Source organism: Ananas comosus, linkage group 8 (genome assembly GCF_001540865.1).
Source record: "Ananas comosus cultivar F153 linkage group 8, ASM154086v1, whole genome shotgun sequence".
In the NCBI taxonomy this organism is placed as follows: Eukaryota; Viridiplantae; Streptophyta; class Magnoliopsida; order Poales; family Bromeliaceae; genus Ananas; species Ananas comosus.
Genome location: NC_033628.1, coordinates 4,364,553 through 4,381,537, shown reverse-complemented (window position 1 = coordinate 4,381,537; position 16,985 = coordinate 4,364,553). Strand labels below are relative to the sequence as shown.

General features: G+C 40.4%; 1 protein-coding gene across 1 annotated transcript; it reads left to right on the top strand.

Annotated features, from left to right (window-relative positions):
* On the top strand, window positions 1,330–12,294 carry LOC109713578 (4-coumarate--CoA ligase-like 1). The gene is made up of 6 exons (XM_020237701.1): window positions 1,330–2,517; window positions 7,661–7,853; window positions 9,672–9,814; window positions 10,432–10,499; window positions 10,603–10,705; window positions 11,977–12,294. Exons 1-6 carry the CDS (start codon window positions 1,486–1,488, stop codon window positions 12,088–12,090), a joined length of 1,653 nt encoding a protein of 550 aa, XP_020093290.1. The 5' UTR covers window positions 1,330–1,485; the 3' UTR covers window positions 12,091–12,294.

Here is a 16,985-nt window from a genome sequence, read left to right as displayed (position 1 = left end):
GACCCGCAGTGCGTAGCGCTGCGAGGCGCGGGGCGGGCGGGCTTGCCGCCTCGCCCGCGGCGCCTGCGCCTCTGACCGGGGGGCGCGGAGGCCGCGCCGCCCGGCTTCTCGCCCGGCGGGCGCGCCCGGCCCGTGCCGCTCACCACCTGCGCTGGCGCTCGGCTCGCGGCACGGAGGCCGGGGTCGCCGCTTGCCGGGGGCTCTCCTGGGGGTGGGGCTCGCGCGCGGAGGGGGAAATGCTACATTTTCTTTTCCCGCCCGGCGTAGCCTGGCGCTGGGGTCCAGTCCGCCCCGGTGGGCGACTCAAATTCGTATAGTTATTCGCCTCCTCTTCTTTGAATGCTCCTAAGGGGATCATTGCCGCTCGCTTGGCCCTTGTCGGGTCGAACTCTTAGCCCGCCGGCGCGGCAGGCTTAACATCAGACCTCTTCGCAGGAGTCGCCGCCTGGCCCGGGTTCAGGGGACCTTTCCCCGCGGCCCCTCCCACTCTCGGGGCAGGCCGGGCCTGGGACGGCGTGGTGCTCCGCGACAGCCGCTCAGCCCAACAAACCCTTACGTCGGGGTTAGCCCGCCATTTGAGGCAGGTTCCGATTTATGCCCGCTCTCTGGCTATCGCTTGTTCATGGCGCTCCCTTTCTACTTTTCCTGAAACTTTTCTCTCAGTTTCTCACGAACTTTAACGGCCCTCCCTTCGCCTACCCCCGGCCGCTACGCGGGGCCGGCCTACGCCTTGCCGCGCTCGGCCAGGCGGCGAGCCGAGCCCCGCGCCTGGCAACGCCCGGCGCGGNCTAGTTTTTAAAAATTAGAAATTGAGGGACCTCTCTCTCTCTCTCTATAAATATATAGAATCCTGTATAGTGCTTATAAAAGCAGCATCGCCGGATTCTATACATAGAACTTAGTTGCTATACTTTAAAATTAACATTTTATTGGTGCTAATGAATTTTTCCAACTTTGGATAAAAATTTAAAGTGTTTGGATAATAGTGGTCCCTTTAAAGATTTAGTAAGTGATTGGTGGAATGGAATGATCTAAAAAATAAAATTGATAAAATATATATATATATAACAGTGTAAAACTTACAACAACTGAGTACTTGATGATTTTAAATGTGCTTTTAAAAGTACCAAAGCCGAAATATATATAGTCCTGCTGTGGTGCTTCTAATAATACTAAACAACTAGTGCTATTAAGTTTTTCATCATTATATTTACTTTTTTGATTATTTTCATTCGTAATACTATTTAACCAACCATATACTTAAAACACTATCATTATTCTAACTACGCATTCTTTCATCAAAGTCGAAAGTCTAATAATACCACTGACTTATTTCTCGTGGTGGTGAGATGCCCTTGTAACACCATCATGTGTAGCCGATAGTTTCCGTGTTTTCGGAGATCCCACTACTACTACTACTACAACTATAAATACTCCACACGCGGAGCCGAAGTCACCACAATTTTATTAAGATAAGCAGGGGAAATGGCGGATCCGTCCGGCTACTCTGGCGCCGACGGCGTGTACAGGTCGCTACGGCCGGCGGCGGCCTTCCCATCGGATCCGGACCTCTCGATGTTCGGCTTCCTGTTCCGCCGGCCGGCCGCCTTCCCGGAGCGGGTGGCCCTGGCCGACGCCTCCTCGGGTGACTCGCTCACCTTCGGCGCCCTCCGCTCCGCCGTCTGCTCCGCCGCCGCCGCCCTGTCCTCCCGGCTGGGCGTGTCGAAGGGCGACGTCGTCCTCCTCCTCGCCCCCAACTCCCTCCTCTTCCCCGTCTCCTTCCTCGCCCTCGTCTCCCTCGGCGCCGTCCCCACCACCGTCAACCCCCTCTACACCCTCCCCGAGATCTCCAAGCAGGCCCTCGACTCCCGCTGCCGCCTCGCCATCACCGTCCCCGACCTCTGGCCCAAGGTCGCCCCGCTCCGCCTCCCCACCGTCCTCCTCGACTCCCCCTCCCCCTCCCGTCTCCGGCCGCCCCCCGAAAAGGACGCCCCGGCCGTCTGCTACTACTACTCCGACCTGGTCGCCGGCTTCTCCGAGTCGGACTTCTCCCCGCCCCCGATCAAGCAGTCGGACACGGCGGCGCTCCTCTACTCGTCCGGCACCACCGGGGCCAGCAAGGGCGTCGTGCTCACCCACCGCAACTTCATCTCCGCCGCCGTCATGGCCGCCGCCGACCAGGACGCCAGGGGCGAGGGCCCCAACGCCTTCCTCTGCTTCCTCCCCATGTTCCACATCTTCGGCCTCTCCATCATCACCTTGGCGCAGCTCGCGCGGGGGAACACCGTCGTCGCCATGGCGCGCTTCGACATGGACGCCGTCATGCGCGCCGTGGAGCGCTTCCGCGTGACGCACCTCTTCTGCGTGCCCCCCGTCATGATCGCCCTCGCCAAGCTCGGCCGGGCCGGGAAGTACGACCTCAGCTCGCTCAAATTCATCGGCTCCGGCGCCGCGCCGCTCGGCAAGGAGGTCATGGGCGAGGTCTCCAAGAAGTTCCCCGACGCCGACGTCGTTCAGGTACTAATCATATTTCGCCGCTGGATTTTAATTTTAATAATCTCTTCTCTTCCTCAATCATCATATATGATGAACTAATTTGCTTCTTGCCATTGATTGTGCCTCAATTGTTTGTTTGTTTGTTTGTTTGTTGTGCTGTTCTTCTCAATTCTGAAGAGGCATTTTTATTTTAAGAGGCTTTATTGCATTGCATCAGTTTTTTAAGTTATTGAAGTGATGAATACTTGCACGTCAACAATTGTGATATGGTCGATGTTAGCGTGGCGTTGGATTGGACTTTAGGGTCCCTATGTTTAATTGTACTATTAATGCTGGAACTGACCGGGTCAAGGTATGATTAAGAAAGAAAGTATCAGGCCTTTTTGTTTACCTTATTGTACTCTTTTCTTGATTATAATTTGTACACAAAAGGGGGGGTCCAATGGATTTCATTTTGCTCTCTCTACTTGTGTCGGGTAAGTTCGGTCAACCAGTTGAAACCTATGAAACACGGATACTTCAATACTTATGTAGTTGGATATGTATTGGACACGAATGTGCGCCGGATAAGTGTCCTATATAAGATTGGAATATCCAAAATTTTTAAAATAAAAAAAAATCCGATACAACTCATATACGGGGTTGTAGGGGAGGATATGGGGCGGGATACAGAGGGATGCTGGCAGTTTCTTTTTTAGTCTAAAATGATCGAAACTTAAAATTTTTTGAAAAGCACACATCCTAACCCACTAGAAATTAAAAAAAAAAGAGCAGGGGGAATGCTAATCTCTCTTCAATTCGTTATATATTTAAAAAAAATTTACTTTCTTGGATGGTGGAAGGCGCTTTCTCTCACTCTATCTCTACATAGTATTAATTTAGAGCAATGCTCCTATGCACCGAACAAATCTCAACCATTAAAATTCTTTAAATGGACGGTAACGATAGACCTATTAATAGAGGGTGACCGGCACTTGGGGGTATAGGTACCGGTCACCACTTTAATAAGGGCAAAATTTTTTTTTATTACATGGAGTTTGCAATGAGGGCATTTTGGTAAATTTTCATCCTAATAACATGCCATTTTTGTAAATTTAGAATATTCCACCTTCCTTCATTCTTATCCTCCAATATTCCATCTTTGTATTATTACCTTTCCTAAATTAAACCTCATGTCTTTAAACCATAGTTAGTTAATTCGAATACGATAAAAATTCGATACGGATAAAATACGAATAAAATTCGTATCTTAATTTTTAAGTTCGTTGAAAAATACGGTTTAAAAATTAGATTCGCCAATAATTCGTATACGCGATTTATACGAAAATTTTACGTTTATCATTTAAAAATTCGGAATAAAAATTCGTTTATTTAATTAAATTTTTTTTAGGTTTATGCTATTATCATGCATAAATAATTATAATTCTTATAAAATATAAAAATAAAATTGGATATATATATATATATACACACACACACAACACACACACACACAAAAAGGGGGAGTGGAGCGAGATGTCCACCATGGACCTCTCACTCCACACAGTCCACGAGGCTGAGTGTAGCCTCGTGGACCGCGATATTTTCCTACACGTAGGCCGCGATTTTTTCTTCCTTGCCGCACCTCTTTTCCTTTTTTGCTTTAGAATCATTTAGTTTAAATAGTTAACAAATTTTATTTTTTTAACTATAATATAAATTAAATCTAAATTTAAAATTTAATTTTAATCAATATTTTTAAACTTTAATGTTGTTTTTACTATCGAATGAGCAATTTTAATTTAATTTTAAAAATAAAAGCCTTTAATTTAAATAAAAAATAAAAGTTATGTTTATAAATACAGCATAATTTATAATTTAAATTAAATTAATATATTTGAAATTTCGTGTCATTTTAATATATTAAAGTAACAATTTGAATTGAAATATACTATTCATTTAAACATAAATTTTTTCATTCTGAAAATAAAAATTAAAATTAAATTTGAATTTAATGTACACAATTATAAAGTTTAAGCTCAAATTGAATTTTAAATTCAATTTATAAACGTTTATTACTTATCAAATTAGCACTATCTAATTTGGTAAATAACAAAATTAAACAAGGAAACAAATATTTGTATAAGGTTGATCAAATTTGGTAATTAGTTTGTATATTTTTTTCCATATTATCCTTACGAATGGTAACCTGTTGAGCAGGTAACCACTACGCAAAAGTCAATCTCGCCCTTAAAATATGAACGGTTAGATTTATTTTATCTGGTGTATTGAAGCATTCCTCATTAATTTATGGTTTAGACTTTTCTGGTTTAGCTTCTCCTTTTTATCTAATTTGCCACCCAAGTACTAACCAACAAGGGCCATAGAGGATGGCTTTTTTTTTTTCTCCTACTTTTATTAAAGTGTTAGCATATTTTCTATTGTTAATATTTGTATAATAGAACCAAGGATTAAAGTATAGTGGTACGGAGGCGTACCGTTGTTTGCCTAGCACGGTACAGCACATGCATGCTTCCATGCCAATACTTGGCACGCAAGCATGCCGATTGATACGCACGACCTCCTAATGGCATGTTTTGGCACGCACTTATTTTAGTTTTTTTTATTCCAATAAACTCTTATAATATAATTTTGAAAGATTTAATCAAATAATTATAAATATTGACTATGTTAGCTTAGTATACTCACAATTAACATACTGATAAGCTTTTTTATCTGTAAAGTACAACTATACCTTATATAGGATAAAAATTAAAATACAATAATAAAATTCATAAGTACAATAATTATATAAATTTACTTCTTTACAGAGAGATGATTGTTTAATTCCGCATAGATCGTCGCAGTGGATCATAAACATTTATTAGACATATCCAAACAAATTTAGCAATAAATTATATGACAAATAAATTAAATAAATTTAAATATCAATTAATTTAATTTTGCTTTTAAATTTATTAGTGTTTTCAATCTTCTAGCTCTAAAAATAGAATTTTATGTTAGATGTGTCTCGAAATTTGGTTATCGAGTTCAATTTTATGCCATGATTTGCCAAAAGCTTCGCGGTGCGATAAATTTTTTAAAAATAATTTGTGAAGAAAAAGTAGATGTCAGTAGTAGAAGCAGAGGGCTTGGGGATGGGCTGAGGGCTTGGGGGGCCCCGTGGTATAGATCGGATCGGATTTGAAAAAACCCACAACAGATGAAAAAAATAGCCGACATCATACTGTGCCTCGATGTCTGCTGGATCAGTGGGTATCGCAACACTAGGGGGTCCTTTATTGGGGACACGGTACGTGCCGCCCCGTGCCATATGGCACAGAGCAACACTTTAATCCTTGAATAGAACCTAATACTATTTGAAAACATACCTATATATATATATATATATATATATATATATATATATATATATAATGAATGATAGTTGGTTGATATCATTTGATCAAGTTGGATGATAGTTGGTTGATAGTCTTTGAATTATTATTTCATACGATTGATTATCTTTTTTGATAAACAATTCTAAAGTAATTGTACAAACTAATGTATATTAGTATATATTTCTTAGCATAATCTTGATATACTGATTGTCCTCAATATATCATTTACATAGAGTCAACATAGTTTAAATATTTAAAATAATATTTTATTTAAATATTTTCCGCTTATCGTATCATAGAGTTTTTAGGAATTACCGTATTACCGTATCCGTATTATGTCGTATCCGTATCAATGCAACATAGGTTGAAACTAATTAAGTAGATTGTTGCCTTGTTCATAGTGAGTAGTTTGCAGTCTTGGCTACTCTTGCAGGCCTTCCAATTTCAGTTTTTGGTTAATCTTCTTAAGCTTCAATGGATCTCTAGGGAAGCAGCAGAATCTCAGAATTTATATGCTAGTAGAACCATTTTGATGATTAGGGAAGAATAATAGAAGGTTTAAGCTAAACTTACGTAGCATTGGTTCCACATCAAGGACGGAGGCAAGGTAGCGCAAGGTAGCAAAAGGAGAGAGGAGATAATTTAAGCCTCGCAACCTAAAACATTTAGATGGATTCTTCTTGACCTTCAACGTACTATTGTATTTGAGCAAATCTGGTAGTGAAGTTCCATCATATACCAGTGTATGTAGATATTGATCAACAGGTTTATTTTTGATGTGTATTGATGTCATGTATTACATTGGCAATCAAACAGTGAATGTCTATCAGAGATAACAAGATAATGGATTGTCCATATTTGTGAAAGTTGTGTGTTGGTGTTTCCCAAAATCTGATCTCCCATTTTACTGCTGATGCTGATGATATCTTTAAATGGCTGCCACAGCTTGTATAGCATTGACAAATCAAAACCCTGATAGAAAGAATAATGGTGACATTAGCCATTTGTATTGCAACCTGTGAAACCACTATTCCTTGGACCTGGGGCTAGAACCAGCATAATTATTTACAAGAATTTGTGACAAATATGCTGCAGGTAGTTACGTTTAATTACAGATTGTACTAGAAAAGTAAATCTTTCCTAGGCTAAAGGTCAGAATTCTCGGTGTCAAGAAAAATCATTACTTGAGGTTTTGATTCAACATGGATGTTTAGCTGAATGAAATCTTTACTCGAGACATGAGCCAATGTGTAAGCCAAAAAAGCGGCAAATCACAAGACCTACCTCATTGAGAAGAATCAAAAGAGAGCATTTCAGTGAGTTCGCCCTCTTAGGAAAGACGGTCACATAAAAATCTAGTTTTCTTTGAGAAAATATATTTCTTTGAATTTTTCTGTTCCCTTCTTTTAATTGACAAAACTATTTCTTTTGGGGTATAATAATTCTAGATTCTTAAATCCTTGAATAGATATTTTAAGACCTCTGTGCCATCAATCGGGGTCGTGGCCTTGTTGTTTATTTAAATGGTATGATTTTAGTCGCATTCGGTTTGGAGTTACTGGAACAGTTGCAAATCTTTTCAATATATGTATAATTTAATTTCTTGTGGATGCTTGTTTAAATTTTCTATTAATCATACCATCCAAATAACCTTTCAGGTGCAAACTTTGTTGATGAACTCACAATTGCTTTATGCTAATGTACATTGTCTTTATAAACTACTAATTATTGCTGCAAAATAAAGAAATTGTCCATTGTTTGACCTGTGATAACATTCTAATCAGGGCTATGGTATGACCGAGACTTGCGGGATAATATCAGTAGAGTACCCCATCAAGGGGGAAGCTCGCCAATATGGTTCAACTGGAACACTTGCCTCAGGAGTTGAAGCTAAGATTGTTGATGTGGACACATTGAAGCCTCTTCCACCCAATAAATTAGGAGAAATATGTGTTCGAGGACCAAACATAATGCAAGGTAGAGTTTGGTATTTGAATTTTTGTTTATGGTTACCATATTTATGTACCAGCACTGTGTAGTTAATGCTTAGGTTAAATAGGAAAATAAATCAATCTCACTATCTTACAGTTGCGAAGGCACATTTGCAAATCATTAATAGCTAGGGCTTCAGTATGAGTAAAAGTGACATGACCTGGTACATATTAGTCCTCATTTTGGTCTGTTTAGTCCCTATTCTCAGTTCTCAAATTTTTTATTTGTGTTCTTATTTTAATTCTTTGCTGCTTATATATCTTAACCAGTCAATCAAAACACTTAAGTGAACTTTTAATATTTATTGCCCTGGGCATGTATTTTAAAACGACACTATATGCCTGTAAAATGCTTTATGCATCAATAGTCATCATTATTTAAACCTTATAGAATGTTTACTTGTTATAGGACAACCCAAATTAGAGAATGCGCTTGCAACTTTTAACAAAATCTGTAGTTCATTAATCTATGATCTGTAACCTATAATATATAATTTGTAGTCTCTAATATTTTGTGAAGCTGAAGTTCAGAACAAGTTCTATTGCTGTTGTTGCCATGTACCTCCTCCAAGCATTTGTAATTCTGCAAAATGGACAGATCTTATGTGATATAATGTAGAGAATTCAGTTCTTGGGTTACTGTACTTGGCTTTTAAGAAGATGAAAAAGTATCACAGGAATAAAATCTTTGGAGGTTAATATACATGTCTATTTGATTTCTTTAAGAGGAAGATGAAACACTTTAGGTAAGTAATTCCTCAAAGGTCTAGCTGGGTTTGGAAATTGGGTTTGATGAAAGGTTTGTACGCAATAAATTTTCAAACATCTGTTTGGACGTGTGGGAATACTCTCTCAGCTGTCCTCATCCTTTTGTCTCTTCTCATCAATTTGTGATGATCATCAGTATTTTTCTGATCTATTTAATAAAAATATATGGTCGACAACTTCGTCATACTATTGTTAGTGATTATTAGTGTTTGCTATGTTAAGTTTTCAGATATCTAGTACTTATGATTAAAAAATTTATCATTCTTAGATGCTACTCAGTTCTTTGCAATTGCTAATTAAAATACACTTTTGGTCCTCAAACTATGAGGCGCATGATACCTTGGCCCCCTAATTTGTTACAATTTCTGGCTTGAACTTTCTGAATTGTTGCAATCAAGTCCCACAATCAATTTTAATTGGCTAAATGTTGACAACTTGCTGATGTCGAAGTGATGTGAAAGTATTGTGATTGATGATGTGATAATAATTAAGATGTTACATCAATTTTAGTCTGCACTTGAAAGTTATATTATCATCGTTTAAATTAAATTTCTGCACCCTCAGAATCTTGTATTATCTCTTCAAATCTCTGACCTACGAGTTTCCTCTTATTTTTGCTGGCTTTTTTTCAAAGGACGAACTGATTATTATCCCAAAGCTCAGAAAGTAGCCAAATTCGCCCAAAAATGTTCTATAAAATGAAGCTTCAGAGTACTGATGGAAATTGAAATGCTAACCATATGCAGTACTATGTTTTCCCTTTCTCCCACTCAATCTTTGTTTGCATATTGAAGTACCACTGACTATATAACTAATCCATTTAATTCAAATCAAACGCACTCTGTATAAGGTCAAAATATTTTGATGAAGAGATGTTTCAGTGAAACTAGTTATTTATTAGGATACGCTTCCAGCTGCGAATTCTGCTATCTTATATTTTTGCATGCACATGGGTGCATATACTTCTAGACCAATGTTTATGTCATTATATGGATGCATAAAATCATCTTGGCTTATAGTATATTATGTATATCAGGTTATTTCAACAATCCTCAAGCTACCGCCTTGACTTTGAAACATGGTTGGTTGCATACTGGTGATCTCGGCTATTTTGATGACTGGGGACAACTTTTTGTTGTTGATAGACTCAAAGAGCTCATCAAGTATAAAGGTTTCCAGGTAACCTATGAATAACTTGTAACTGTTTTATTTTTGCTGTAATTTTGTACCATGCTGTGAGGATATTGGCATAGATAAAACTGCTGGAAATGCATGCAGTATTAATTTTAGGAGACTATTTTGGGAAGCTATCTTTTTTAGCCAGAATATAATAGAATGGATGTATTGGTGTGAACGGACACTTAATACCTAGATCAAAAACTATCTTACTAGCTGGAAGAATTCTATGACAAAATTCAAAATTTAAAATTGTCTATTCGTGCATCCTCACTGTGATAATTAAAGACCTAATAATTTGTCAATGAGAGGGTTGTCTTAGGATGGCTACAAATAGGTACTACAGCTATGCTTGCTGATGAGGATCCAATAGTGTCCATTTTTACTCTCTGCATGGTCTCCTACCTGTGTTGCTTGTCTAAATTAATTTTTGAAGCATTATTGTCCACAGGGTTTTGTAACTATAGGTTTATGCACCAATGTGCAAGTCAAATGAATTGCTTACATCAAATTCAACCTTAGCACAACCCCACCGCCACCNCCCCGCTTTTTGTTTACCCTCGTCCTGAAAGAATTTACATGATATGTTGAAGTTTAAGCATCTATTCCGACATTGGTAGGTTGCGCCTGCGGAGCTTGAAAGTTTACTTCTTTCTCATCCTGAGATACTTGATGCGGTTGTCATTCCGTAAGTTGGATGAATCTTACTTTAAATATTGGTGGCATTAATTTTTCTTCTTTTCTAGTCTTTTTTGCAATATCTAATGCAGAACATTCTCTGCCATATTCAGGTTTCCTGATGCTGAAGCAGGTGAGGTTCCTATTGCTTATGTTGTCCGGTCTCCTAACAGTTCGCTGACTGAGGAGGATGTACAGAAATTTATTGCAAAGCAGGTAATACATGATTAAAACTTCAATTTATGAATCAACCTCATATTTAAAATGTTTTTGTTATACCATACGATAGAACAAACATACATCTCCTAGAAGAATTATCTACCTACTCTTGACCTCGTTTTTCATATATGCACGCACACAAGACGTGTGTCACAAAATCATATTTGCATGGGATGTTATCCTTGCATCGCTTTGTAACAAATGTTTCCATAATTTCCGTGGGGTGTTATCTTCTATGACAAAGGGATAAGATAGAAATAGAAAAAATGAAAATGTTAGATACTAGGCTGCTCAGTTTCTGACGATGATGAGGAAATTAGTTGTTTGCTTTAATTTGGGGAACAGACATTGAAAGGTATTGGCGGGTTTCGTAAATTCTGGGACCATCACATGTATTGACAGATATATTTCATGTAAGGCTTGCCTGTTTATAAATGCCTGCCGATGGGCGACCTCAAAATGGAAAGCCTGCATAGGAACTGATTTGATTGTTTAGCAAGGCAAAAAACCTACAGAGCATCAGTAATAGCTAGCAAACAAGAGTAGCGATTCTTTCAAATAACCCGAACAATATTTTTAAGAGAAAAAGCTATATAGGTAGTTCCTGTACTACCCAGATATTGCAATGTTGTCTCTGTACTGTTCAGCAAAACGCTGCAGCAATATGCTTTAGCCGTGAACCTCACATAAAAAGTACTTTAGTCCCTCGCAGTCACAGGTAAATAATCTGGCTTTTGTTGTAAAATGACCTGTTAATTCTGTTTGAAATGAACGAAATCATGCGAGTCACTTACAACAGAATGGTCAAAATGGTAAATTAAAAGAGAATTAAGAGTATTTTTGGTGGTTAAGAACAAAAGTGCATGAAGTCCAGGGCCTACAGTGTACAAGTGAAACATATAGCAATTAAGTTGCAATATTGTGATAGCACAGGGACGATCTGTATATCTACTTTTGAGATATAAACTACAGAAATGTTGAAAAACTTTGGCAACACAATGGACATCTATACATGTCTTTTCGAGATTTAGATTCTAGGTGAAATTATGCTGAGTTATGTTCCAGTATTTTTTGCTTTTCGGGTTTTGAGAAGAAACCACTCTGCATTGCAATCTAGTTTCGTTTTTCTGATTTCACGCAACAATAGTGAGATATACCATTCTGAACATCTTATCCTTGTATGTATGTATGTATGCGAATTTTTCTGTAAGAGTTATGCTTTATTCAAAGCTGCGTTTTATTACCTTAATTTTGTTCCACGATTACAGGTTGCTCCTTTTAAGAGATTGAGAAGAGTTACCTTCGTTAACAGCGTGCCGAAATCAGTTTCGGGGAAAATCCTAAGGAGAGAACTCATTGAGAAAGTTAGATCAAAGTTATAGGAATTATATCTTTCTTATTTCAGGCACAATGCGACAGCCTTTTATATCAACGAAACGATTATAATGTCTTTGTTGTTTAATGGCATTGTGCAATAAAGATCATTGATCATATAGCGATGTCAGTGAAAATTTGAAGCTGGAAATTTAATTTCAAACTTGTATTCTAAATATAAATTGGAATGTGTGTGGGATAATTCTTTATTTCATACTGATTCAATTTCCAATCTGGTGTTCTAATCTAAGATTGGATCAAAGAGCTGAACCAAACAGGCCCAAACTTATGACGAACAATAAGGAAACAACGGCAAGCGGCTTTACCCTTTCCCTGCTAAATAGAACCCATCCCTCTTTCTTGCAAGGGGTGTTGCCTTGGGAGGAGGGTCTTCGCAACTCGATAACTGTGAACCCAAAGAGCTCTGGAGGGGTCGGTCAACTCTTGGGGGTTGTAATGCCGATGGAGTTAAAGCCTGGGGAGCTTTTAATGAGCTACAGGGAGGATCACGTGGTGATTGTAGGGAGTGGAGGACTTTTCCTTTACATAATTGGGCCACGTGTGAGGGCCAGTTGTTGGAGTTGGCCTTGGGGAGTTTTACGTGGTTCCATTGGCCAAGTAGCGGACCGAAAGCTGGCGGGATGTGGGCCGTGTGGGCTGAATACTCTGGATTTCGTACAGGGGCCTAGAACAGCGCTTCCGGCGCAAGGAGGGGAGTGGGCAGATCTGTACGAGGGCAACGAATCGATCCCTCAAGCCGACGAAAGTGGGAGCGACTCGGGTACTGGTCTTGGCGAGCCACAGCCGGATCCCCTGCCCGGATCGGTCGCTCTTACTGCTCATAACGAGGGAGTGGAAGCAATGTTGAGGGATGGGATGGGGACTCAGGATTCACCTGTTGAGATTTTTACAGAGCCGGTGGCGGCGACGAAACCAACCCCAGTCCCGAGCTAGCATGCGATTAGCGAACATTGGGAGGACTTCGTCACTAAGCAAGGCGGTCTCTAGGAAGATACGTCAGCGTGAAGGAGGGGATAGACCAGTGACCGAGCCCATCTTACATAAGATCATTCAAAAGAGTCGACGCTGCAGGGTGATTTTGGACGGGGCCGAGGCGAAGAAATTCGCCGATTTCGTGAGCAATTAAGAATCGGTGGGGATTGGGCTAGGCCTAATTGGCACTTTTTGGCGATTGGTGTTTATGAGTGCTTTATGATTAGGGTGTGTAGTTGGAATGTACGGGGGCTAAACGACCCCTCTAAGCGTCTTGCTGTTAGGAATGTCATCTCAGTACTACGTAATGTAGTTGTGTGCCTTCAAGAATCGAAAGTTAGCCATGTGTCGGGATCATTTTTACGTTCTTTTGGTGGCTCTTATCTGGATAAACGGGTCTTTGTTGAATCGGAAGGAGCTTCCGGGGGTCTAATTACCTGCTGGAGCTCGCACGTCTTTACTTGCCACGAAGTCATTGTGAGACGGTTTTCCGTAACTGTTCTTTTCACCCTAGGCATCGACGGAACAAGATTCTACATCACTAATGTGTATGGGCCGGCTACCTGGGATGGTAAAGAGGATTTTTATGCGGAACTGCTTTCTTTGAAGGATATATGTAAGGGAAAGTGGATTATGTGTGGAGACTTTAACAGTACTAGATGTCAAGAGGAGCGGACAGGGAGGACTTGGAGTCAGAGGGCGATGGACCTATTTAATGCTATGATTAAGGATTTGGAACTACTTGACCTACCTATGATTAACCAATCTTATACTTGGTCCAATATGCAGAGGACTCCGACCCTTGCAAGGCTTGATCGGTTTCTCGTTTCGACAGAATGGGATCTTGATTTTCCCTTAACCAAGGTTGAAAGCTTGCCCAGAATAACGTCAGATCATTGCCCTATTCTCTTATCGGCAGAGAGAAACCTTGCAAGGAGGAAGAAAATCTTTCGATTCGAGAACATTTGGCTAAAACACAAGGAGTTCTTATCCAAATTACCAGGCTGGTGGCAAGAGGGGAATCGGGAAAATTCGGCCGTTCTTACGTTCACGGCAAAACTGAGACACTGTCGAAGGAGAATTAAAGAATGGTGCAAGAACGAGTATTATAGTATCATAACTATAAAGAAAAAACTAATGGAAGAAATTCAGGAGATTGACAAGGAGGAGGAAAAGAGTGAGCTATCTCAGGAGAGACTTAAGAAAAGGGAGGAGATAAAAGGTACGCTAAATAGGATACTGAAAGACGAAGAAATCTTATGGAAAACTAGAGCGAAACAACACTGGCTTAGGGAAGGAGATGACAATACCAAATTCTTCCATGCTACTGCTAACGGTCGAAGAAAAATTAATAGGATTGATATAATAGAAGAGGGAGATGCAGTGATCAGATCAGATGAAGACAAAAAATTATATTTCTACCACAAGTTTAAGGACTTATTCTCACCGGACGACTCTGCCCGATCGTCCTTTGGGGAATGGAGTGGCCTCTTTCGATCGAGTAGGGTTAGTCCAACCAACGTAGCATTCCTCTCCAGACCCTTTTGCCTCGATGAAGTTAGAAAGGCGGTCTTCCAATTAGGTAGCGACAAGGCACCGGGACCCGACGGGTTCCCGCTAAGCTTCTATCAAATATTTTGGAACACCATCAAAGAGGATATCTTACATCTTTTTCAGGAGATGTATGAAGGCAGACTGAATACTAGCCCTATTGACTACGCATATATTTGCTTAATTCCGAAAAAGGAAGGAGCTAAGAGAGCGGATGACTTTCGGCCCATAAGCTTACTGAATGGGGTACAAAAGATCCTTTCTAAAGTGTTAGCCAATCGACTTGAGTGTATTATGAGCGAGCTGATTTCCCCCTCCCAATCGACATTTTTGAAGGGGAGGAACATCACTGATGCCTTCGTAGCTGTACAAGAGTTGATTGGATGGGGTAGTAGGCAGGCTGCTGAGGGAGTTGGGGTCAAAGTGGATTTCGAAAAGGCGTATGACAGAATATACTGGCCGTTTTTATTCCGTATCTTAGAATAGTGGGGCTTTGATGACAAGTGGTGTGAGTGGATGAGACTTTGCATTTGTAATGCTAAGGTGGCTGTTCTGATCAATGGTGAACCGACAAAGTAGATTAAGACAAGAAGGGGGGTAAGGCAGGGAGATCCGCTATCCCCTTTTCTTTTTCTGTTGGTTGTAGAGTGCCTTGCCCGTATGACGAATGAGGCAATTTCAAACAATTTCTTTATAGGCCTTGGCCCGTCTGACGAAGCCAGAATTCCCCTTATCCAATTCGCGGATGATACCTTTTTCTTTTCGGAGGCCAAGAGAAGATACATGAAAAGCCTAAAATTTATGCGGCAGCTCTTTGAATGGGCGTCTGGGATGAGGGTCAACAAGGAAAAGTCGGAGCTATTTTATATTGGAAAGAATGAGGGGAAAGCGGCAAGGCTAGCAAACTTACTTGGATGTAGAGTTGACATACTACCCGCCCGATATCTAGGTCTGCCTCTGTCTACTAGAACACCTCCTAAAGAGGAGTGGAGAGGGCTTATCCGTAAATTACAAAGCAAAATCGATGGATGGCAAGCGAAACTCTTGTCGAGAGGGGGAAGACTAACCTTAGTGAACGCTGTTCTGACAAATCTACCCATTTACTTTCTGTCAATCTTCAAGGCTCTGAAATGGGTAATCAAGCGAATCGAGGCATTACGTAGAGACTTTTTTTGGAATGGAGGACTCAACTCTCCGGGTAAGGGGTGTCTAATCGCATGGAAGAACGTTTGTAGGAGTAAGAAAGAAGGAGGACTTGGAATACTGGATATCGCCACGATGAACCAAGCCCTTCTAGTTAAGTGGTGGTGGAAGTTTCATACAGCACCTCAGGTGCAATGGAACAAGATTATCCACGCATTGTTCTATCTTAGAAGAAGACCATTGAAGGAAGGAAGGTCTTTCAAACCTCCCTCATTCTGGTGGAAAAGCATTCTTGGCCTAAAAGAGATCTTCAAATTAGGAGTACTATGTAAGGTAGGCAACGGTAGGAATATCGAGTTTTGGTCAGATCGATGGTGTGGGGAAACTATTTTGCAATCGTCATTTCCAGAGCTGTTCCAGTTAGCCATTCACAAAAATCTGAAAATCAGTGAATGCTGGATGAGCAATGGATGGAATTGGAGCATGATACTAGGGTGTGACATCAATACCGATTATGGGTTAAACCCTAGCATATCAGCACTTATGGCCGTGGTACCCAACATCAGAACTGTAGAAGGTCCAGACAGTGTGCACTGGCGATGGACTACTGACGGGGGTTTTACGGTCAAATCAACCTATTCTATGTTGTGTGATGGGGGTATAAGGAACATTCACACTAGTAAAATTTGGAAACTTCGTATCCCCCTAAAAGTAAAAGTGTTTTGCTGGCTCGTCCTCAGGAAAAGGATCCCTACTACAGTGAACCTACTTAAAAGAGGATGGGTTGGCAACACATGCTGCGTGTTATGTGGGATGGGAGAGGAAACGGTTAATCATTTATTTACTCGGTGCGTGTTCTCCAAGTTCCTATTGGTGAAGACATTGGACAGCGTCCGGACAAGAGACTTGGGTGACGATGTGATTTTGGTCTGGGACAGGTGGATAAAAAGGAAGGGTTCGTCAAATTCGAGGCCCGGGCTAATTGGCTTAATAGCATGCTGGTGGGTCATTTGGGAGGTCAGAAATGATGTGATCTTCAGAATGACCAATCCAGACCCTTTCATTGGAATTTACAAGATTAATCAACTGAAGAGCTTGTGGGAGCATCTCCTTCCAGTAGATAGACATAATGATACTGGATAACCCTTCAAAAGAGTTTTATATATATATATATATATATATATATATATATATATATATATATATATATATATAT